General features: G+C 42.2%; 1 protein-coding gene across 4 annotated transcripts in view; it reads right to left on the minus strand.

Moving 5' to 3' along the window:
• Positions 1-24,123, minus strand: part of BEND7 (BEN domain containing 7) — an 85,763-nt gene that overhangs the window by 35,617 nt on the left and 26,023 nt on the right. For 3 of the 4 annotated variants that reach the window (XM_052650907.1, XM_052650906.1, XM_052650909.1), the window contains 4 exons: positions 19,616-19,915; positions 16,519-16,641; positions 12,704-12,969; positions 1,187-1,412 (listed from right to left, as the gene is read on the minus strand). In XM_052650907.1, the coding sequence (XP_052506867.1) occupies positions 1,187-1,412; positions 12,704-12,969; positions 16,519-16,641; positions 19,616-19,915 (915 nt within the window). The remainder of the gene's footprint in view (positions 1-1,186; positions 1,413-12,703; positions 12,970-16,518; positions 16,642-19,615; positions 19,916-24,123) is intronic. The other variant, XM_052650908.1, reaches the window with a different exon arrangement.

A 24,123-nucleotide genomic window follows, 5' to 3' on the forward strand; every position in this document is an offset into this window, starting at 1 on the left:
TCTTTTTAGAAGTGGCACCGATTGTGATATCTCTGTAGCTTATTTACTACAACTCAACTGTCACTTTAAGTGAAAAAACTCTGTTGGAGAATAAGAAATTTTCTGCTAATGAAGGCTCATGTGCTTCTGGCCATGAACAAAGGCTGCCTGGTACTTGCTAGCTCCATTTAAAAATTGTATTATTTTCAAAAGTCAGTCGTGGGTTTCCAAGTATACTCTAAGTGCTATTAGGTTCATTGACTCATTTTGCAGGGACCAAGAGATAGAGGGCTGGGGGTGCTTTCTGGGTGCCAGTCCCAGTCCACAGCCAGGAAGGAACATTCCAGTCAGTGATGCTAGAGGGACTAAGGCTTGACCCCAAATTTCATGTTCATGGTGGCTGTGTTTTATATTTGCCAACTCACTGACATTCTTCCTGAAAGTCACACTGAAATACTTCCATTACCTAAAATTACATTTATCAGAATCCTAAATAAAGACATGTTAAAATTAAGGAATAGGAAAAATTAAATTAAAAAATACATCCAGGATGTGGAACTGGAATTAAATGAAGATCCACGTATGCATGCACCTGGCTATACTAATGCAGTGAGATTCAGACACAGCTTCACAGGTGTGAATGGGGAGACACAGGATCTTGTCTACATGTAACTGGCCCAACTCACGTCACAAAACCCCAGGGAGCAGAGTAGGGTCTGGCTTCACAGTGGGTTCACTTCCACTTAGGGTGTCTTTAGAAGCAGTGACCTGGTAAAGCAACTTCTCAACTTTGGAGAGAACTGTTTTACCTTCTTTCAAAAGAGCATCACAGCTGTATTCCTTCTGATAACTAAAAATCTAAGCAGAAATTCTATGTCGAAGAAGTTCTTAGTGTGAAATGACTGAGAGGAAAACGTACTTTCATTTTCAAAGTTAATTAAGGAATGACTTCATTTTGGTTCTGCAGATCAGACTGGCTTTTAAATTCTGATTTTAACAGGTTAACATCACCTTGAAACAACAAGTTCTAGTGGTACTGGGGCGGAGGGTTAAGGAGCTCATACCCAAAAGCCATGCCGGTGGGCAGATGTCCCAACGGCAAGTTAAGTTCATCTCTAGTTCACTGACTACAGTTTCAGCTGCATCTTTATGGAATGAAGGCAAAGCTTAACAAAGACCCCGTTAAAATGAGATGAGGCAGACCAACCTTTTATTGCACCCACAATATTTTGGTCTAGTCCTTTCCGGTTGTCATTGAGTCCTCTTTTCCTCTTCCCATTGGGTAAGGAGTTAGCCAAAGTCTTGTCATCAAAAAATGCACACACCAGTTTTCTAAACAGAAGGCTTCCTGAGCGAGTGTAGTTTGACAATATAGAGTCCAGCTGAGATTTAGGCATAAACACATCGAAGCCTTCAGCAAGTTGCACTTCTGGCTACCAAAAGAACATAAAAATGTCATTAAAAGCAAGATTTGAAGTTACCAACGTTGGGCATATGTGCAACAAAAAAACATCACCAGCTCTTGCAATGGCCATATATCGTGAAAACCACACAGCCTCAGCTTTGTGTGCCAGTGTTTGCGATTTACAAACCCAGTGACTAGCTGTAATTCACCAACAAGATGCTCTAATTCCAGTATTAAGTCTTGTCAAAAACAGTGCAAAGGAGTATACTGAAAAAGAATTCTCATCCTCAGAAAGAGTTAAGAGAAAGCTGGACAATTTCCAAAGCATTTAAGTCTAGAGCTACCCAGGGGACTTGAGACTTCTGGGTGAAACGTCTTCATTTTGTAAAGGAAGGAACTCAGGCCTAAAGAGATCATAACAAAAATAACTTAAAAAAATAATTTAGAGGTATTCAATTGCATTACAGTTTACAGATCACTTTCTCCTGCATTAAATAACTTGATCTCATTTGCCTATGGACATGGGGCTACCCCAAAGGCCTCATGCTCTTTGTACCAGGCCAGTGGTTTTTAGCTGTGGAACTGTTATTCCCCCCGTCAAGGAAAACTTATGTCAACTAATGTATAAAATAAATATAAATCCTGAGCAGGTGCCCTGACCCCTTCTTTGGGGAGGGAAATCTGAAGCTCTATTCCAAAGCACCATTGGGAGACCAGTGTACTCTACCAGTGCTTCCCTGCTGGGGATTTCCTGGCTGGGGGATACTGGGTCGGAGGACTGATAAGGGGCCTTTCAACCTGAACTCTACCATATAAGCTCAGACACTGATAATACATTGTCTGTGTATATGCCACGGATGTTTACAACCCATCTTTTCATCTTTCAACCCGCTCATACCATTTCCTTTTCAAAGCTTTTCTTACCTCCTTCTTTCCCAAGGAGGCTTGGGGGAAAAAAATTTATTTATTCATTCATTTATTTGGCTGCGCCAGGTCTTAGCTGTGGCACTCAGGATCTTCAATCTTCACTGCAGTATTCACAATCATTTTTTTAGATGTGGCATGTGGGATCTAGTTCCCTCACCAGTGATCGAACCTGGGCCCCCTGCATTGGGAGTGTGGAGTCTTAGCCACTGGACTATCAAGGATGTTCATATTTATCTGACTGTATTTATTATAATTATTGATTAAATTGTGGCCCTTCCTGATGCCTAGAACTCAGGCTTTACGTCTCCAGGGCCTGGAACACAGTAGACACTAAATAAATTCTTGTTAAATGGATAAAAGTTAATTAGTCATTACATAAACTACTAAGTCATTTACTACTGATTAGAACATGATGACTTTAAAATAGTAACTTTAGGGTGAAGAAATGCAGTTGGTAAAATTTCCTTTGAAAAAAGTCAGCAGGAAATCTCACTTAAGATATACCATAAAAGCTAATTCTTAGATATCTTATTGCAAACTTGGCTAACCTGATGCCGTTTTAGATTTTCTAAATCATATGAGATATGTGAGGATCTGGGTCTTGTTTTTCTCCTGGAGAATAGGAATTATTGTTTGTCCTATTGCTTCTCAAAATGCATAGCTATGTGCACTATGCCCTGTGGTCAGAGCAAAGGTTCAGGGCACGTGGTCAGTCACTGAGTCGTGTCCAACCCTTTGTGACCCCATGGACTGTACCTATCCATGGATTTTTCTAAGCAAGAATACTAGAGTGGGTTCCCATTTCCCACTCCAGGGGATCTTTCTGACCCAGGGATCAAACTCTAGTCTCCTACACCTCCTGCATTGGCAGGCAGATTCTTTACCACTGGTTGCCACCTAGGCTTGGGGAAAGGCTTAAATGACTCAGACTGTGTAGGGACCATCTAGGGCCCTGCTCCTCTCCAAAGTGGAATTCTCAACTGGACTGTCCAGAAAATCATCTCACTTCTCTGCTTTGCTCTCCCACTTGGCTTTTGGTCTCTGAATGCGCAGTGAATATCACTCTAAAAACAGTGCTGCCGGGTGGGTCCCTGACTTTTTGCCCCTCGATGCTGGTGATGGTCTGCAGAGGAAGCTGATGGGAGCCAGGGTCTGGGCCCCCAATTCCTGGGACAGAAGCTGTACACTCAGGCAACTCAAGGCACACTTGTTGAATGACTCAATGTAGAAATGTTAGGGTTGAAGGAATTCTAAATCTAAAATAAAGTTGTATCCATAGTCACAATTTTATTTTGCACATCCCATGGTTGCCTAATTTAGACCTTTTATGCTAAATGAACTGACCAGATTTTGGCTGAATGCTCCTATATCATTTGAAAACCATTTAAAGAGTCCCTGTCTACTTTATAGAAATAGCAACTCACAGCTATTTGAAGATCCGGGGCTTTAGGGGGCTGGTACAGAAGCTCTTAAATTCACGAGAGAGAAAAGGGAAAGATGAGCCATGGTCTCTCATTCATGTATGTCTGCTGGGCTCTGATGAGCACCAAGCAGGGGTTTGGAGCAGCCACCTGACCTCTGAGACTCCTAGTACCTCCCCTTGGATTCATCGTGTAGGACTTGAACCTGGTTTGAGAGACTGACCTAGACTAGCCCACCAGGCAGGACTGGCCACTCCTTTCTTCACAGGCGCAGTGTTTTCTATGAACTACATTTCTGGCACTTTCCATGATGCATTTGTTTAGTTGGGAGTTTGTTTCTCATCAGAATGTGTACTGTCTTTCGCATTCAGAGTGCCAAACACCCGGCTAGCGCCTGATAGATTTTTCTCAGGATGAACAAAACACTATGGAAGAATTCATTCAAAATGACTAGTATTGATTTCGAGGTCTTTTATCCCCACATAAAGGAAGTGGCTGTGGAAGTCGGCTGTGCCCCAGTCCAGCCCACCAGCTTTCTCCTAGCAGGGCCCGAGCTGGCTGGGGGAGCAAGCTGCCAAGAGAACACGGCCCTGACTCAATCAGTATTTACTTGGCATCCTCCATGCGGAAGGAGTTTAAGGTCGGGCTCACTAGGTGAAACGTACATAAACCCCGATCATACAGAGTGGAGAATGACCAATGCTGCAAGAGGGGTAAGGACCATTAGGCAGAGTTGGCTGGTGAGGGGAGAAGGGACTTGGGTAGAGGGGACAGGATAGCATTTTATTAGGACCTTGGAGGTTTTAGGATTTCGGAGAGATGCAGTTGCTGTTTGGGGCATCTGTTCTGCCTCCTAAAACTAAAGCATCTGGAGGTTTCTGTGGAGCTGAGACTCCCTATGAATCAGAGCCGTGTTCTGATTTCTGAGATGCTATCCCGATGCACAAACTGTCAATACTTTGTGCTCTACTTTCTACTGCCAGACGTTTGTTGTTATTTTGAAGACTTCCCTCCAGATCAAGGAACACGAACTCTCCCAGTTATGCCTCCTTTACAAAGGACTCAGTTTTATTAGTGGAGGCAACGGCCAGGGGCAGCAGCAGAGGCCAAGGTGACTGGTCTCTGGCCCTCCCTGCTCCTCAAGTCTTTTCTTTCAAGCAGATTTCTTAGCTGGTTGTCAGTGAGCACTACGGTGTCACAAAACTACAAACCAACTCCTTAAAAAGAAAGAAAAGGGGTGGGGAGCCTTACTTCCTAAGGCACGAAGAATTTGATGGTTGATTAATCTCACTGTTTTAGAATGAAACCTTTTTATCGCCTGCATTTTATAAATATAATCACAGTGGCCCTGGTAGTGATCCACAGCTTTGTACTTACATTTAAAAACAGGTTAAAACTCTGTATGCTTGAATCTCTTCTTTTTGTTTACTGTCTAGTCTAAGTGAGATCCCTCTGCTTACTGATGATGGCTGTGATAGAAACCACCACTATTCCAAATGAATATCATTTTAAAAGCTAGACTTCCTTTGACAGAATTACTGTCTGATATTCTAGCGAGGACAGACAGTTAATACACTGATTTACAGATTCTATTGATTACTGAAGTAATATGATTTTTAAATGATGACATTCAAAGTATGGGACAGGATTTACAGCTCTTGGAGTCATCTTTTTAAGAGTCGGGAGTCTGAATGCCCACTATAAATTTGGATTCCCATGGATGGCCTGCCTATTTTCAGTACCTCAGACACTTAGCACAGTAATGTATCAAATGTTGAGTTTTCCTATCCAATGGTGTTGTTTCTTATACCCAGTGAAGTTTGGGAGGCAAAAACTGCATGTAGTCATGACGATGCTTAAAAATGTTCCTGGCCCCAGGCCTGTAGACTAACTATCTTATTTCTCTTCACGGTTGCATTTCAACTGTGGTTCCCCTTTGATTAGAAGTAGGTGGGGTCAAGATCTAGTTTGGTTGAGGGATCCCATAACACCTGGTAAATTAACAGATTTCCCCAGGGACTTTCCAGGTAGTCCAGTAGTTGAGAGTCTGCGTTTCCACTGCAGGGGCCCGGGGTCGATCCCTGGTTGGGGAACTAAGATCCCATATGACGCAAAGTGTGGCCGAAAAAGAAAAAACATTTTCCCCCTAAGTTTCTCTGAGTATATGACTCCCCTGTATAATCTAAAGAAAAATACATAAAACAATTTTGAGATCATACAAATTAATCACACAGGCAATATTTCTGATATTGGCTATTTTATGTAAGGCATTGTTGGCTGCCAATTATAGGAAGACATGTAAAAAGTGACATATAGTCATCAGGTTAAAGTAAACAGAAGTACAGGAATATTCATCTTGGGCATTAGTCCCAGATTTTCAGTCTCAATAAATTATACACAATAGTTTGTAAACTTGAGTTGCTACCTAGTCAAGTTTCAGACTGGCTTAAGATTGAAACCTATAAAGAAAACTATGGATGAAAATTTAAGGAGTCTTTCAAGTAAGACTACCTGCTTTTGAACTGAAAATGTATAACAAAACTTACAAGAACAGTGAATTCAGTCCTTCTGTTCATAACATTATTATATACAATGATCTGTTATTCTCATTTAAGAGTTTATTTAGCAGTGCACTAGATATACTTCTAGGAAAATAAGTTTATGAAATTAAAAAAAAACACCCACAAAACCCTTTCATAACTGATTTTGTTTTGCTCGCAAATGTGATCCGCCTCTTTTTGAGAAATACTGAAAATGTTCCCTCTAACTCAGGTCTGCTCCAGGTAGATTTAGCAAGTGTTACTGTCACTATTTATTAAGCCATGCCAAGATCATGGCCAGTGAGCTGGGCAGACTCAAGAACCCACTGGATTGAAAGGCAGACCTGATTTTATTGGTTCAGCTGTCATAGCCCAAAACAGTGTGACCTGTGGATGTGGCACAGCTCTGAACCACTGCTTTGATGGGGCAGAGTGGGTGGATCCATTGTGTAAAAAGGATGTTCTGTAATGAGTAAAAAATGCTCAGGCAGGAGCTGTATCAAAAAGTGTACATAATCTCTTAGACTAGTGTACACTGAATGTTGAATAGGGTGATAATTACCAGGAAGTCATTAAAGAGCCAATCCTTGATTGATTTTTATTCAACAAAATGTTGGTAGAATTTAAAGTGAGAAAAGAAAACATAGGGGGTCACTCACTGGCGGTCCAGTGGTTAGGACCCACCTGGCTCGTTCACTGCCCAGGACCCAGGGTTCGACCCAGGGTTCAATCCCTGGTCGTGAAACTATGATCCTGCAAGCTGCAAGGTGTGGCTAACTAACTAACTTAATTAATTAACTTAAAAAAAAAAACAAGGGAAAGGCAGTACAGTTTGAAATTGACCCCACGCACCTGTAGAATGAGATATTTCAGTGCCTTCCTTTCTCAGGTGGTAAATTAGTGACTCTGTGGACTTGGGCTTGATTTATGCTCATGCTATCTGAGCCAAAATGTTTCATAAGATTTCAACCACTGTGGTCTAATTTCTCCCATCACAACTCCATGGAAACTGCTCTTTGGAGAAAATGGCCACCTCGGAGAGCCTGTCCTTAACACCCCGAGCAGAGGACATCTCCGCTTACATCCTATTACACTGTGATTACTGCTTATGTGTTTTCCTCATATGGTCCTTGAAGGGCGAGGACTATTTCATTCATTTCAGTAGCCCTTGACAATGGTGCAATAATTAGCATGTCCATCCTGCATTACATGGGTTTCCTAATTCAATTCTCATCATCCTATGAAGCAGTCACTTTCATGATCCCCAATTTGCAGATGCAAAAACTAAGGTTTAGAGAGATTAGGTAACTTGTTAAGATTATCCAACTAAGTGGTGAAGTAGGGCTGTGAACCCAGGCAGTCTGCACTAGAACTTTAACTCTCAAGCATACATTGCCTTAAACTTCAATGTGTCAATGAATAAATTAAAAAATTGCATGCTTGGTGGACAAGCTTTACCAGTTCCCAGTGGGTTACTTTACTTATTGGGCTATGAAGAAATTAAGAAAACAGATTCTGAATTCAGTAGCTATGTATGTTGAAAGCACCAATGCATTTTAAATTATTTAAGAATGACATACATTAAAAAAATTATCTTAAGTTGATGGATATGTAGCTTTATCTTCTGATAACTTTTGTGTAATCTGGGATTACTGGAAAATATTCACAGTAACCACAGAAAACAGAGAAACATTTTCTATGTTTTTAAAAAAATATTTAAAATATAAAAGAACTGATCTTAGTGTTTCATGAAGACCAATCAATAAGCCAAACAGGAAGCAACAACGAGGAAGTACCTATGTGTATCTACTCTGAAAAAAAAAAAAATCAATAAATCCAACTAGGTAGGGAAAACTGTCAAACATTTACACCTGTCTTCTCTGAGTCCTGATAGAGTACTGGGTTGGGAACTCCTAAAGAAAGAATTGAATATTGTATTTAAATCTGAAATTTGGTTTGGGGTTTCTGTTTTTGTTTCTGTGCAGTTCAGATTTCAGTTTTATTTAAGCGCTAACTTAAAATGGGTCAAGTAATCTTGCCCCCAGAGGGAACCATTTCTGGCCACTCTCTTTTTAAAAATACGATTAGTTCATGTGTATTTGCTCAAGTGTATATACTTGTAAGTTTACTTAACAAAGTTATATTTATCCCTATAAAGGTACTTAGCTAGGACTGCTATGGTTTAAAAAGGAACCAGTATTTACTGAGTGCTTTAAAAGGTACCAGGTACTATTCTAAGCGCTTTACATAGATAATGCCATTTAATCCTTCCAGCTGGCCCACACTGTGAGGTCAGCACTACTATTACTCTCATTTTACTCAGGGAAAACTGAGGGAGGTGAGGGTGGGTACCTTTGTCAGGGTTACACGCAGGGCTTCTAGCCTGGGCATCCTGACTAGACATCCTGGACATTTCAGAGCTATACCCTCGACCAGGAAGGTCTCCCCTGGAAACTTCCAAGCGAACAGCATACACGGGGACTTCCCTGGCAGCCCAGTGGTCAGGACTCTGAGCCGCCTCTGCAGGGGGCACGGGTTCAATCTCTGGTTGGGGAATTAGGATCCTGCAAACTGTAGGGTGTGGCCAAATAAATAAATAACCCAAACCAACCAGCCAGCCAGCATACAAAGCCATAGTCTAACCTTTCTCTTCTCCTTTGTGTTGCCATCACCTCATGAACAGTGAGCGGTGGTCACACACCAGAGCTGGGCTAGTGCAGGCACTGAGTCGAGCACTGGTGGACAGGGTGCACTCAGCCCTGGTCTGAGAACCAGCTCCACCTCTGACTGCATGGGCTCGAGCAGGCTACTTAACCCTTTATGCCACAGTCTTTTCATCTATCAATTAAAAAAAAAAAGGTATTTATTTGGCTGTGCCAGGTCTTAGTTGTGGGCATGTGGGATCTTGTTCCCTGACCAGGGATAGAACTTAGGCCCCCGGGACTGGGAGCATGGAGTCTTAGCCACTGGACCATCGGGGAAGTCCTTCCTTATCTATAAATTGAGGATAATAATAATACCTCAAAGAGTAAGGATGAAATTTGAAAAATTACTTGGCAAAGGATAGCACACAAACACAACTACAACCACTATTATTATTATTTTTTAATTTAATCCCTGCCCTTGAGAAGCCACGGGGGAAGGAGGGAAAATCACATTAAACTGAGGGGAGGGTTCTAATTAAAGCCAAATCCTAGAACCAAAGTTCTATAAGGTGATTTCGTATATTGTGCTTAATGCAGCTGCGATGCGTGGCTGTTTACTGAGCACCTTTTCTGGGCCAGGCACTGGGGCAGGGTTCCCTGCGTGCTTGAAGTTCTTTACTGCGGGTAGTGCTGACTAGGATGCCCTGCTTTTCCGCACTGAGCAGGGCTGCCCGTCAGGTGTCAGGGGCTCGGTGGTCCCCCTGCAGTGATCCACAGCCCCTCATGTTCCTGCTTGTGCCCAGACACACAAATTTGTATTTGGGCAATGCTAAAAGCCACAGCATAAAAAAGGTAACTTCATACATTGTGAACTTTAAACAATTTACGGTAATTTTCTTCTTTTTTTTTTTTTTACATTTAAAAAGCAATAAAGGAGCATCCCTGGCAGTTCAGTGGTTAAGACTCTGCACTTCCACTGCATGGGGCACGGGTTCCATTCCTGGTCAGGGAACTAAGATCCCACACTCTGCAAGGTGTGGCCAAAAATAAATAAATAAATGATTTTTTAAAAATTCTGATTAAAAAAAAAATTTTTTTTAAGCAATAAAGGCACAGGTTTTATGTGTCCTTTTTTTCATTGCTTCCAGCTCTAATATTTTTCCTGGGCTTCAAACATCTACTGGACTTTTTGAAGATACTCAACCTCCTGTTACTTCCCACCCAGAAATGAAGGCCTGCTCCTGCCTTCCCTGTCTCAGTTAAGGAAGTCAGTACTGACTAACCTCATTTTCCAGGATAGACATGTGGGGCTTGCTTCTCCCAAGGCACCAGGTCCCCTGTGGGGGGTACCTCCTGGGCGCCTCTCACTTCTCTGTCCCTTCACTGCTCATGGCTGGACTCTACCCATCTCTTGCCTGGCTGCCTGGAATTATCTGTCTCCTGGTCTCTGGTCTCTTCTCTGTGTTGATCAGTCATCCACAAGGCGCTTCCAGATTCCTGTCTAAACATGGATATATGACTATTCCTCTACTTGAAACCTGCAGTGGCTTCCTAGTGCCCACAAGATAAAAAAGCCAAGGGCCTCGGATAACACGCTGGGGCTTTCACCGTCTGATACACTGCTGAGCCCATGTTCACGTGATCATGTGCTACCAGCGCAGCCATAAGCTGCTCCAGACATACTGGCCCACATGCCCACTCCTACAATTCTGGACCTAATCTCCTCAACACTGGGTATTTTCAGAGCCTGTCTTCAGATACATAATGCCCGTCTACTTACATATAATCCTGCTTTATTACTTTTTTCTCCAAGCAGTTTTATAGAAGAATTCCTATAAGATCATTATCTATTTTCTATTTTCTCCTCTGGACTTCCACAAAAGTGTAAAAGGTTCATGGCTAAGGAATAATAAAAAGACGAGAAGGGCATCTAAATTTAGACACCTTCAGCACTGATGGACCCACCACCTAAGGGGCCAGCCTCATCCATGCCAGCAAGACTCTCTGAGGACAGTTTCCAGTGATGGACTCACTGTGTGGTTCTCTAAGGGCAGTTAGTTTCCATTCAACAGATGACTCAAAGGGCCAAGCAGTTGGATAACATAAAGATAACATCTATATACAGTTTTGAGGTTTTTTTTTAAGAAGCATGTTATTCTTCTATCAAAGATAGTCAGCCCCTGAGTCTTCATGAACAATTCTGAATGTACTTTATTAAATTTAATAGTTCTTGTTAGCAAAACTCATCAAGAATAAAAAGCAAATTATTTTTTTGGCATTCTGACATTGCTAAAGGAAAGTTCTATTTCACTAATGTACATATAGCCTTTATCAGATCTTTCTCAATTTATCTCTGAAGTATGTTTAGAGCTTAAAAATTTAAAAAAGGAGGAAGTTCAGTGATTAGCATGAGATTGACTCATTTAGAAGATGATTTTCACAACTCCAGTGATTGCTCCTGATACACTAATGCCTATCACAGGAAAGAAGGCTCTAAATAATTCAAGAAAAATATAAAAGTATTGTGAAAGCTGCTTCAGGCTGAATGTACTTTGTGCTGGGGTATCATCTGCCTCTGCTTCCAAATGTGTGATTGACACCGGTTTTGAACCTAGGGCCTCAGCTACAATAACAACCGGATAGGATGAAATGAACCAGCTAGTCCAGGGTGGAAGGCTGTCACCATTAATGACTTTCTAAGGCTAAGTTTTTAGTCTGGAAGGACTTCTTAACAATCATGTGTGTTCGTGGATAAAAAACAAACATGAATTCTTCTCATCAAGGAGGGGATAAAACTTCAAGTGATTTTCTAGTCCAATAAAGTCACGAGACGATCATTTTCGTTGCCTCCCTTTATTAAAGACCCAAGCTAGCAGCTTGTCTTTCTCCAATGTGAAAGGAATGCTGTTTTAAAATAGCAATGTATTTCTTATTTAAAGTTGAAGAGTAGGACCACACTTGCATCCTATATAGGCCTGTGGGAGTTCTCAGCAGGGTTCTCATCCTATGCCATCTGGTAATAATAGCCCACTCGTTCTGGTTTATTTTAGGAACTCTCCCAACAAGTTGGGGTTCACAGCATCAGCGTACTCAGACACTAAGGCAAGTTTGCTGTGACCGACAAAACACGTCGCTAAGTTCGTTTATGGCCGTGTGACTCTAAAACGGTAAGTCAGACGGTTGTCTTAGATGCCATCCAGCATCTTGGGCTGTGACGACCTTCGAGCTATGATATTAAAATAGAAAAACCTTTGCAGAGTGTTAACCTATCATTACACAGACTCAATGGCACGGCACTGCAACCTAATTAGCAGTGTGGCTTGCATCCTTGCATCTATAAAATAGAATTAGTGTGAGTACTGCTCTTTTTTTATTATTAGTTTGTGTTTCTAGAAAGGTGTGACCTTATCTGTAGGGTTCTGCTCATTTATGTCCATCTACAAAGGATTTAATTACATTCTTTTAGCTCTCTATGCTGAGGAAATTGAAAACGGCCGCTTCGAAATTACAAATGTTAACGAAATTAGTGAACAGAATATTTACTCCATCACCCTTCTCCTTTTGGAGAGAATGGAAACATGCTGAGGTAAATAAGGCCTAAGATTTTCAGAAGAGAAAATTCTGGGCAAGGAGAGCATTAAGAGTTCTCCTTTCCTCTTTCCCACGTGTATTCTGCAAGTTTCTCTGGTTTTCTTGGGCAGAACTAGTGAAGGGCAAAGTGTATAAATATGGCACAGTGTCTGAAAGTTACATATTAGCATGAGCAGCTAGAAAACATCAACTTACATCGGAGGCTGGTGATTCGAGCACGATGCCGAATCCTAGAATGTGGCTCTCCCCAGGGGAGGGGTGCTCGGCCACGGGGAGACTGGAATTCTCAGGGGCCCCTGCAGCCTTCTTCTCAGCTTCCAATGCACTGGGCTTCTGTTTCACAGTGAGAGGTTCCATAGTCTTTGGGGGCACTTTTTTCTTTTTATTTCTCTTGCGCGAGACGGCAGTTCGCTGGGAGCAGATAAGGGAAATTGGGGGTTGTTGTCTGTTTTGGGTTCCAACTGTGAACAACAAACAAAAATATGGTACAGGCATGTGTGTCTAACCTAGGAGAATATTCTTGCTCCATCAACTGAGGCTGAAATGGGTTTACTGGAGGATGAGGCACATTAAGATCAACCTCACGCTGAACCGAGCGTGACCAAATGCTGCCTCAAAAGGTCTACAGGCAGAAAAAACCCAAGAGAAAACTCTCCTCCAAATCCTGGTGGCTAATTGATTACCTGCTGGGTAATCGATAGGAGGAAAGGATGATGAGCTATAGGAAAACATAGAAGAATGATTTTACGCATCACATGATGTTTTTGTATAACCAAGAACCCCAGAACTTAAATTGAGGTGTAGACATCTATGTTTTTTGGAAAGCCAATCTCGGGAATATTCTACTTGAGATTAAATTGATTGGTAGCCAGCAACCTACAGGTGCCGAAATCAACAAAAGTCGGTAACGATGCTCATTTGGGCAAGTCTGATCAAAAGCATCACTTGAGAATGACCAGTAAGCATGAGGGCTAGGTCTGCTGGTCAATTTCAGGTCCAGTTACTCCTGCCTCACAAACCAATAATGTCCACACATCAGCCATCTCCACACACTATGCTACTGCGTTCTGACCAGGCTGTTTCTCCATAATCCAGTTTTATGTAGCTGAAAAACAGGAAAAATATAGTTCAGTACAAGAACAAATCAGTAAGGTCCAGGAATGGTCTGAGTTCCAAAGACGAGAAGCGCTGATTGAGAGCTGAGTGCTGATGTTGAATATATACTTAAGGGAATCAAGGATGGTAATTACAGTTCTCAGAGGTGCCCTTCAAGATGTAGTGTTTGTTAACCATTTAAAAATACTCTGATTTAAAGTTTAGTAGGGAAATATGGCATTATTACTTAAATCTTCACGTGTTAATATGGTTTTTAAAACTATGACCACAGCTGCTTTTGCACAGAAATACAGCTCTGAAAATAAGCCAGATGAAAACCTAAAGATCCTGACATACACATGTGGATCATTTCTTATCAGGTTGTAAATGGGGAATATTTGTACTCTGAACTTGATATCTGCATCTCTCAGCTGGACAGAAATTTATAAGTAAGTATTAGAAACACTACTTGCACTGCAAATGAGCACTGAAAAGCTTTTTTAATCACCCATGCAGTAAGCAGTCTAGCTCACTGGTTCTCAACCTCAGCTACACATTAGTCTCATTGGATTCACCTTAAAAAAAAAAAAAAAAAGAAAGAAAGCCAGTGCCTCAGCCTCAATCCAGACTAATTGGGACTGGAATTTCCCAGGGAGATGCCTGGGTATCGGGATTTTTTAAAAGCTCCTCCAGTGATCCCCAATATATAAGCTGGACTGGAACTTTTCTCTGTTAGATCTGAATTTTCAGCTGAGGCTAGGTCGAAAGTTAGACAACTGAAGCAGTCATCAGTGATCTAGGACTCCAGCCTCACCAAGCCTCACTTTCCAAAATTAAAAGCGAAAATGTTTCGAGTTTAAAGAACACAGGGTCTGAGGTTTTCTTCTCCTTCTGCAAGTCTGGACAGAGCTGTGTTCTTTCGAATCAGATCTTATCGCTTGATCTTATTCCTTGCCTTCTCCCTGAAGTAAAAGTGAAACTTTCTAAGTAGAAGGTAAATCTACATTTTATAGGTAATAAACCTTAAAGTCAATCTACTCACTCAACACAGATTCTTCAGTTTAAGAAAATTAAAGGAGACTAATTTATTCAGTTTATCCTTTGGGATCCCTGACAGCTCTGGGGTCGTTTACTGCCCTAATCTGCAAAGGTTCTTAAAAGGAAACAGGGAGACACAGTGGCATTTACTTAATAGATTCTCAAAAGGCTTCAGTCAAGGATTTAAATGGTTGCAATTTGTAGTTTGCCATTTTGGGAGTAAGGAGCTTAAGTAACAAAATAAATCATTACCATTTCATACGCATATTTTCTTAAGTGCTAACAAATTCTTCCTCTGAGGAAAGAAATCTGTACAGAATGAAGTAACCTTTCTTTCTGAGCTCCTTATTTAGGAGATGTTAGCCTCTGCTGGGTTAATAAGAACACAGATTATCCTTGTGGAACAAGGTGAGTTAAATGCTTACTGGCCTGACCAAAATGCTTTTATTTTTTCCGTTGGGATAAGACTAAATCCAGTGCATAAAATTAGATGTTGCTTCTCAGAAAACCTTTTGCTCATTTTACTTGCACGTGATCTTGGGTGACTGATATGTTTAAGTTTTTTAAGTATCAAACCACATCACTGAATATTAAAATTTTACTAGAATTAACTAAACGGCACCAAGGACGATTTCTGAGCTGTCTGAATACCTTTACAGTGGAAAGGGGGGAAGTTAGTTACATATGACTGGGCCACTTTCCAGCTTAAGGAGTAGTTTTCCCTGATGAAGTGGAAGGCTTAATGAAATGATTTATTATTTTCTGTTGCTGTTGTTCAGTCGCTAAGTTGTGTCTGACCCTTTGGGACCCCGTGGACTGCAGCACGTGAGGCTCCCCTACGACAAAAAAAGCTTTTTCTCTCCTAATTTTGGAGACTGGAAATCACAGCCACTGTAATAAGGACCTAGACTTCCAGGCTTCTAAGAAATGCTCCAGGTCTTCGTAACAACACTCACAAAATAGCTGAGGCTCAGATCATGCTTTACCGAGTTCAGCTGCATTTACTATCCCTTCTATTTTCAAAACAACCCTGCGAGTTAGATATTAATACTCTAGTTACAGATGAGAAATCTGAGGTTCAGAGAAGTCACCCAAGCCAAGACAGGGGAGACTGGGACTCTGACCCTAAAATGCAAGTTCACTGCTCTTCTGTTCCTCAACGTGTCTAACAGGAGCGAGAACAACAACAAAAGCATCGTGTAAGTAAAAAGACAAAACCGGAGGTGTCTCGGAGCCTCTCTGACCTTAATGTTAGGGAGAAAAGCCACAAGCAGAGCCTGAGTGTCAGCTGATACTCTGCAATCTTTACCAGCAGAGCCCAGGCTTCCTAAGGGCTCCTCTGCATGTACAGAGCTGCTTGGCTCCTCACCTGTCACCGGGAGCCCAGTGTGGGAGGCAGGGTGGGCTTGTGCAGAAGCGAGGGTTGTTAAGATGCACATAGCCCCTCAAACCGAGCCCCTCAGGAGGGAAGATGAGCCATTCTCACCTCCTTCCCCATCATGAACCTCCTCGTCAATTTACATTAGGGAGATGAGCCAAAGGGCTCTGCCCACCTTCGGGTGTAATTGTTCCAAAGTTTAATTAGCTGACATTTGTGAAGTACCCGAAGCACATGTACAGAAGGACTGAGCAGTATCAGCCAGAAAGCATTTGTGAGACTGGCTAACAGGAAGGTGGGTTCTGGAAAAAGCAGAGAAAAATGGATGCTTGAAGAAGTACCCCATCAACTATACTTCCATGAACATTTTTTAAAATAAATTATATATATATATAAAGGAAACCTTGCTGGTGAGACAGCAAGGTGGGAGGCACAGCGTAATCAAAGCATAATGAACATCCCCACTGAAGATCCTCCCTCTGAGGCCGGATCTGCGTACCTGCCTGAATCTGCATCAGCTTCCGCATGGTCTTGAGCTCTTGGAGGATGGCCTGCAACGTCGACTGGCAGTTACAAGTGCAGCAGTTGGATCCAGCCGATGAATTCACCACTGGAAGTTCTCCTGAGCACGAAAAGAGAGAATGATGGCCGCCAAGCAACAGCAAGATTATAAAGAGGAAAATAAAAAAGGTGCCCGGTGATTTTCACAGCCTGCTGGGGTCTGACTTTAGCTAGCCGTCCAGGTTTCTCTACTGCCAGGAGTGTGGCGTGTCACGGGGTGACGGAGCCTGTGTGAACGGACACACACAGTTTGCTGTCACAGCGCCCCACCACCACTGTCACCCCAGTTCATCTCAGATAATGATACAGAAAACATTTACTAATAACACACTTGTGCTATTTTGCACAAAAAACTAGCTCTTTATCTAGTGAACAGACTTTATCTAAAACCAAACAAACTGGGTAGCTGCACACGTCCTGAGAGTTTATACTAAGAGTTAAATGTATCTAAGTATTTAAAAGATAGTTTTAGCATTAACCATATGATTCCAAAAATTAAGAACTGTCAACACATTGCTTTTGTGCTGGGTGTGGTATGTCTGGGTAGGGGGAAGCGGGGGCAGCAGGGTCTGGGAGGGTCCATGTGAACTTAAGGGGTCAGAGGCTGCTGGTGTGTTGGCTCTTCTCCAGCTTCATAAAAGAGTGCCCTTCTACATCGTCCATTCCCAGTTCTTCAGTTTCATTTTAGTCTCATTTTCACTGTTTGAAAGTGAAAGTCGCTCAGTTGTGTCCAACTCTTTGCGACCCCATGAACTAGAGAGTCCATGGAATTCTCCAGGCCAGAATACTGGAGTGGGTAGCCTTTCCCTTCTCCAGGGGGTCTTCCCAACCCAGGAATCGAACCCAGGTCTCCTGCATTGCAAGCGGATTCTTTACCAGCTGAGCCACAAGGGAAGCTCAAGAATACTGAAGTGGGTAGCCTATCCCTTTTCCAGTGGATCTTCCCGACCCAGGAATCAAACTGGGGTCTCCTGCATTGCTGGCGGATTCTTTACCAGCTGAGCTATCAGGGAAACCCTTTTCACTGTTTAATATGTCATACAATTGTCCTACTCTGTTTTCCTTACATGTAAACAAATATCTTCCTGTTATTGCTGGAATAAAATAGGACATTTGGAAAAGCATGCTTTCAGTACAGTACCCCTGGCCTCAGTATCCAGGTTCCTTTAAAGGCGATCAGGATAACAGACGGCTCTCACTTGGGTTTTTTCATAGGTGGAAGAGGGAAGTTCTCCAGTTTTGGTCCAGCTATATTCTTTACTATATATTAAATGTAATTTACACCCTACAATATGCATTCTTTGCAAATATTAATTATTGAAAGTTTCACCGCAGCAAAACCATGGACTATTTAATGTGTGGAGCAGCACAATTATTTACATTCAGAGTTGTAGCAAAATGAGATGGTACAACTTTAAAACTACAAATGATTAAATTAAAACTTCAATGAGATACCAAATGTATTCCAATCAACAACACGCCATTAACACAGAAGTATTTTAAAACAAACATGGGGGAATTTAGGTTTGTAACTCTGATCATTACTAATATTTTTCAAAGTAAATCCACCATCCTTGTTGGGGCCTGGAAAACAGAACACTATTCACCCAATACTTCCTGATGGGGGGTGCTTATTAGCTTCATAGATACCTGAGGCCATTTTATTTCTCTAGTGATGGCAGTAGAGTTAGGAGGACTTTGTGAATATTCCTAGTCATTATTCCAAGTCTATATCATTTAGAAGACAAAACCAATCCTTTTCAGCTTGCTATAAATCATTTTCTAATTTTAAAGAGAACTATCTTTTTATTTTTAAGGACTCTTTAAAGAGCCATCTCTTTCTAACCTGGAAGCACGCCAGCATGAGAATCTGATATTGGCTTATGTAATATTAAGAGAGACAGAAGACACCCATACATCTCTTGGGGTCCCTCCCTCTCTCTTCAGCAGTGGCTAGTGATGGCTTTTTATACCTTTGAACTGGTTATCACAAACTGTGTTTAAAAAAAAATCACAATAGTTGTCTTTTTCTTGAAGGATGATGAACGGGGGGGAAATCCTTAACGTTTTAGAGAAACTAGAAATGTGTTCTTCCTTTCTTCTCATTCCCTTTGTTAAAACTACAGATCTGCACATCTGTATGTAATTTATAACACGAATAACAGTGTTACTGGAGGGAAAATTAACATGAATGGAGAAATCAAGTTTTTCCTTATGCTTTGGGAAAAAAAAAAAATTGCCATTTGAGTTTTTTCCCCCTTAACAATTAGGAATTTAAAATAGATAACTAATAAGAACCTACTGGATAGCACAGGGAACTCTACTCAATATTCTGCGGTGACCTACATGGGAAAAGAATCTAAGGAAGACTGGACATATTTAAGAGTATCGCTGATTCCCTTTGCTGTACACCTGAAACTAACACAACACTATGAATCAACTGTACTGCAATTAATTAAAAAAAACCCATTAGGAATTTAAATTAAGGAAATTTTACTTTAAAGGAATAATTGTCAACCTGAATGAAGCAAGTTATAAAATATGGATCATTTGGTTCAGGAGCTTGAAGGGGAGGTTAAAGTCAAGGTGTCACTTGACTGGCGGGGTCATGAGTCCTCCCTTTAAGTGACTCGTCCTGTAATGAAGAAAGCCCAGGACTTAGCAAGGGGATGTGTTAATAATGCACCATGTGACCAGGAAGCTTCTTTTAATGACACAGTGGAGCTCTTTCTGCCCTAATGTTCAGCTGTTTGTGACAATATCCGTATCTCAGCCAGTGATGGCTTTGACTTCTTAAAGAGCTAAAGTGTCTATCAAGAAACTATCCCTTCTAATAGAGAACCCCCAGTTTTTCCTGCATCTCAAGTCTAGATTTTTTTATACTCTTTTTCCTTTATGTCTTCCCTGTCTTTTAAAATAACTCAATTAAGGTACGTGATTAAAGGAGGGTTTACTATTTAGAACTCGAAGAACATACTGAGTGTTTATAGGCAGAAAACACTGGGACGACTGTGAGCATCTGAGGATGGCCATACCATTGGAGCTCCCAGCGGTGTGGGGCTGGCTCTGGAAGGTTCTGGAGCGGGTGCCATACTGCCCTGAGAACTGCCCGCTCTGGGGTGGCAGCTCGTTCCACGCACCCCGGGAAGATGGGTGGAGGCTCGGGGGGGCCTCTGCGGAGTTCAAACGCTGAGGCCAGATCGCATCCAAATCCTGGGGTTCCTCTTTAAGTTTCTCCCCCTCCTTGCCCACACGCTGATATATCCTCCCAGCGCTGTCATTCAGTAATCTTCTCATTCCTGTAATTTGTTTTTTAATTTCCATGCTTTCATCTCCTAATGGAAACAGGGCCAGAGATAGCACTGTAAATTAGTGAAAGAAAAAATAATCCACTACCAGAAAAAAAACCAAAACGAGACACCCTCCCCTTCCTTCTTTGGAATCGGGGGAGGATTACTGACTCCAGATGCAAGTTTCTCTTTTAAGAATCTTCTTTCCTCAGAGGATTTTTTTTTTTTTTGAACCAAGGTATCTGTATTGCACCGAAGGTGCTTAATAAATACTACTTAAAGATGACTCTGAAATTATAGATATAAAATATTTTCTATAAATAATATCATTAAAGGAGCTATTAGATCTAGACCTATTAAGGGCTATTGCACACATGAGTGCATGCTAGCTCAGCCTCTCAGTCGTGTCCACCTCTTTGTGACCTCATGGACTGTAGCCCACCAGGCTCCTCTGTCCATGGAATTCTCCAGGCAAGAATACTGGAGTGGGTTCCCATTCCCATCTCAAGGGGATGTTCCCAACACAAGGTTGAACCCTTATCTCCTGCACTGGCAGCTAGGTTCTGTACTGCTGAGCCACAGAGGAAGCCCACCGCAAACATACTATCTTCTTAACTTGTCATCAGCCAGTAACTTTACAAAGGTTAAGGGAAGTAGTCTTTTCTTTTTTCTCTAATCTGGGTTTTAAAATAAAAGTCTAATGCCACGGTACACACTCATACAGTCACTCTACTAAATGCTTGAAATTTCAACTATGAAGAAAGGAAAAGCCCCGCAGAAAGCATCTATTACGAAAAACAGCTCCTACAAATAAATCTAGCACATTTACTTATTTATTTTTAATTTTTGGCCGCGTCTGTGTAGCATGTGGGATCTTAGTTCCTGACCAGGGATCAAACCCATGCAACCCTACTTTGGGAACTCAGAATCTTAACTACTGGACCACCAGGGAAGTCCTGAGTACATTTAATATAATTATGTTGTTATACCCTCAGCATCATATTAGCCAGATTTCTCTGTCACACTGGTAACTGCACAATGAATGTAGGTATTTTGCATTGTCTAGTTAGATATTCAGCTTATTAATCCACAAATACATTACTGAATGTAATGGAGAAGGAAATGGCAACCCACTCCATTATTCTTGCCTGAAAATGTCCGCGGGGTCACAAAGAGTCGGACAGTCGAACACGACTCAGCAAACAACAACAGTAACAAAACTGAATGTAAGGAAACTTTTCTATTTTTATGCTGTGAAGTTAGTATCTTCAATTTTTAAAATGGTAACAAAAGTATTAACTGTCTTTAATATCTAACATGAACAAATGCAGAATTAATACAGATTTCCAAATTTACAATACTGCTCTGTGTTGGCATATGCTTGAGAGGAGAAATATTTTACTTTGTCATAAAACTCTTTTCATTTCAAACACCTGTGAAAATGACAATACAGAAACAATAAATCACGTTCCAGATCTTTATGAGAACGAATGACCGAGCACAATTGAAGAAATGCGGAGCCAGCATTCACAACTTTCTCAGGATGTCTGGGGAACAGGGTGTGTCTGGAAGAGGTCCCAGAGGAATTCTGAGAGATGAATCTGTAAGCCAGTGCGGCTGCTGTTACCTTCAGCATCCAAACCCGCCCTTCCCCGGCGTGACTAACAGCATAGTTTGGGCAGGAAGGAGCTTCTTTCCTGCAGGGCTTTTATTCTGGACCAGGGACGTCACACACGCATCCAGGCTGCAGCGTGCTGATCTCGGTTGACACTGGCTGGTGGCTGCCACTCCCCTCCCTCCCAGGGCCCTGGGCAAGAACCACACCAGCCAAGCCAGGCAGAGGTGGGCACGCTGCCTGGGGCCTGGATCAGTGCCAGCTTATTCCCCACATGAACCCTGACACATCACAGCCAAAGGGCCACTCTCTTTTCAAAGGTTCCACTTCTGCTCCAGTGTCTGAATCCTATGATAAAGTGCTGTCTTCAGAAGGAGGGAAAAAAAGGTCATGAGGATCCTGGAACTTTCTAAGATCAAAGTTGCTTTGTCATGAGCTTAGTTTCACAGTCCCAGAACCTACAGCTCTGAAACTTACAAGACTGAAAGTACGGTGTGAATTCTGCACACTTGATACTTTCAGGAGGACAACCAGGATTGTGGAAGAAAGAGGGAGATCCTGGCTTTGGGCTGACACTTAGAAACATTTCTTACAAAACCAAAACAAGAGGCAAACCATGGCAACAGATTAGGACCTGGGACTGAGGAGGAAGAAAGGCAGGGGGCTGTGAAGGCAGGTAGCAGAGCTGGCTGACTTTGAGAAGAGAGCTCACAGTCTATCCAGCTGCGGGACAGCTGAAAGGACAGAAAACAGCTAAGTGTAAGAATTGCTGGAGTCAAGGAAAGCTGAGAGACGCGGAGAAGGCTGGAAACGGGCTGGTTGCGGGGCAGCCTCTTAGAGGCGACAGGCTGGGCGTCCCCAGAGGGCAGCGGGATGAGCTGTCCTTCCTTTAGCCGGAGAAGTCAGGAGCAGCCCTGACCACACCACCTGGGGAGGAGGCCCTGGGACCAAATCTCTCTCTCTTGAGCTCTGTCTCTGTCTCTCTCACACACACACATGGGGCGGGGGTTGGGGGGTGGGGGTAGGGTGGGGATGATGCACTCTGCAGAGAGAGGGGAACTGAGTCCTCACATACTCAGGAGGGATGCGGCAGAGGATAGGAGGGAGACCTGAAGACTAAACGTGGGGATGACAGAGAAAGCTGAGCAGCCTGCACACACTGGGATGGAGAGGGTGAAGCTTGCAGGCTTGGACCACGGATGCTGGGGGTTGGATCAGGGGTCAGGCCAGGGCTGGGGCTCCCCAGACCTGGACTCATTTCCCAACTGTACTGACTTGCTACTTGATACGAGACGAGCCACCTGCTGTTTTCAGGCTTCAGCTTCCCGAACCGTAAAAACAAATTCTGAACCAGACCATGCCTGGCATAACCCAGGGAGAGCAGTCGAGGAGGGATGTAGGTTTTTCCCATTACCAAGATGTTCACAGGGCACCAAACAGCTCTAAAAGTCACATATGTCCTTCTCAGAAAGAGTGGGTTTATTCTGATTGCTACAGTGAAGCCAAGTTCTCTGACTCAAAAAAAAAAAAAAGTGGGATAAATTAAGATATTGAGATTTGAAGCACTAGTTGACCTCTTTGTCTTTCCAGTTCTAATAAGTTGATGTCCTCTCCATGTATAAATGCCAGGAAAAAGAACCTCTAAAGAAGCATGATTCCAGGGAATTCCCTGGTTGCCCAGTGGTTAGGACTCCACACTTTCACTGCCAAGAATGTTTCAATTCCTGGTCGGGGAACTAAGACCCCACAGGCTGTGCAATACGGGCAAAAAACAAAAACCAACAACAACAACAACAACAACAAGCAACAATTCCATAAGGAAACCTGTTTACTTTCCAAACCTAACCATGCCTTTTTTCATGTTTAACCACAAAGGGCTGGATCTTTTTAGAAAAAACGAACAGGAATGTTACAAACATGGATCCATGGTATGTGGCTGCACTACAGTAAAACAATCTTAAATGAAAAACGGTTTGTATGTTTAGTAACTGGACTCCTTGGACAAGACTGACAAAAGATTACAGGTTGGATTTTACCCTTTGCTAAATTTCAAGACTCACTTTCCTTTACATAGATCACTATCCTTTACGTAAATAATCTGCATACTACACAACAGAGAGCCTTGCAACACAGAAGTCATCATACAGGATGGCTTGGTCAGGGGAGAAGAACATATCACACAGAACACGATTATTCACGGTTTGGGCTAATGAAAGAAAACAGGCAGTCATGCTCAAAGACAGAGTGAGATGGTGTACCTTAACATTATATATCCATTTCTATATACCTTCTTTTCACAAAGACTCAAAATAGTCACCATATCTTTGCATCGAAAATTAACTAGTGTTGAGCTGTAACAGTCATTTCATACACCTTCCTTACGTAAATGAAAGAAATGTTGTATCACAACCAGAATAAAGTCTAGTAGAATTAAATGATACAGGATGCTCGGGGCTGGTGAACTGGGATGACCCAGAGGGATGGTATGGGGAGGGAGGTGGGAGGGGGGTTCAGGATGGGGAACACGTGCACACCCGTGGCAGATTCATGTTGATCTATGACAAAACCAATACAATATTGTAAAGTAGCTAGCCTCCAATTAAAATAAATATATTTATATTTTAGAAATTAATTAATT

This window comes from Budorcas taxicolor, chromosome 13, assembly GCF_023091745.1.
Source record: "Budorcas taxicolor isolate Tak-1 chromosome 13, Takin1.1, whole genome shotgun sequence".
In the NCBI taxonomy this organism is placed as follows: Eukaryota; Metazoa; Chordata; class Mammalia; order Artiodactyla; family Bovidae; genus Budorcas; species Budorcas taxicolor.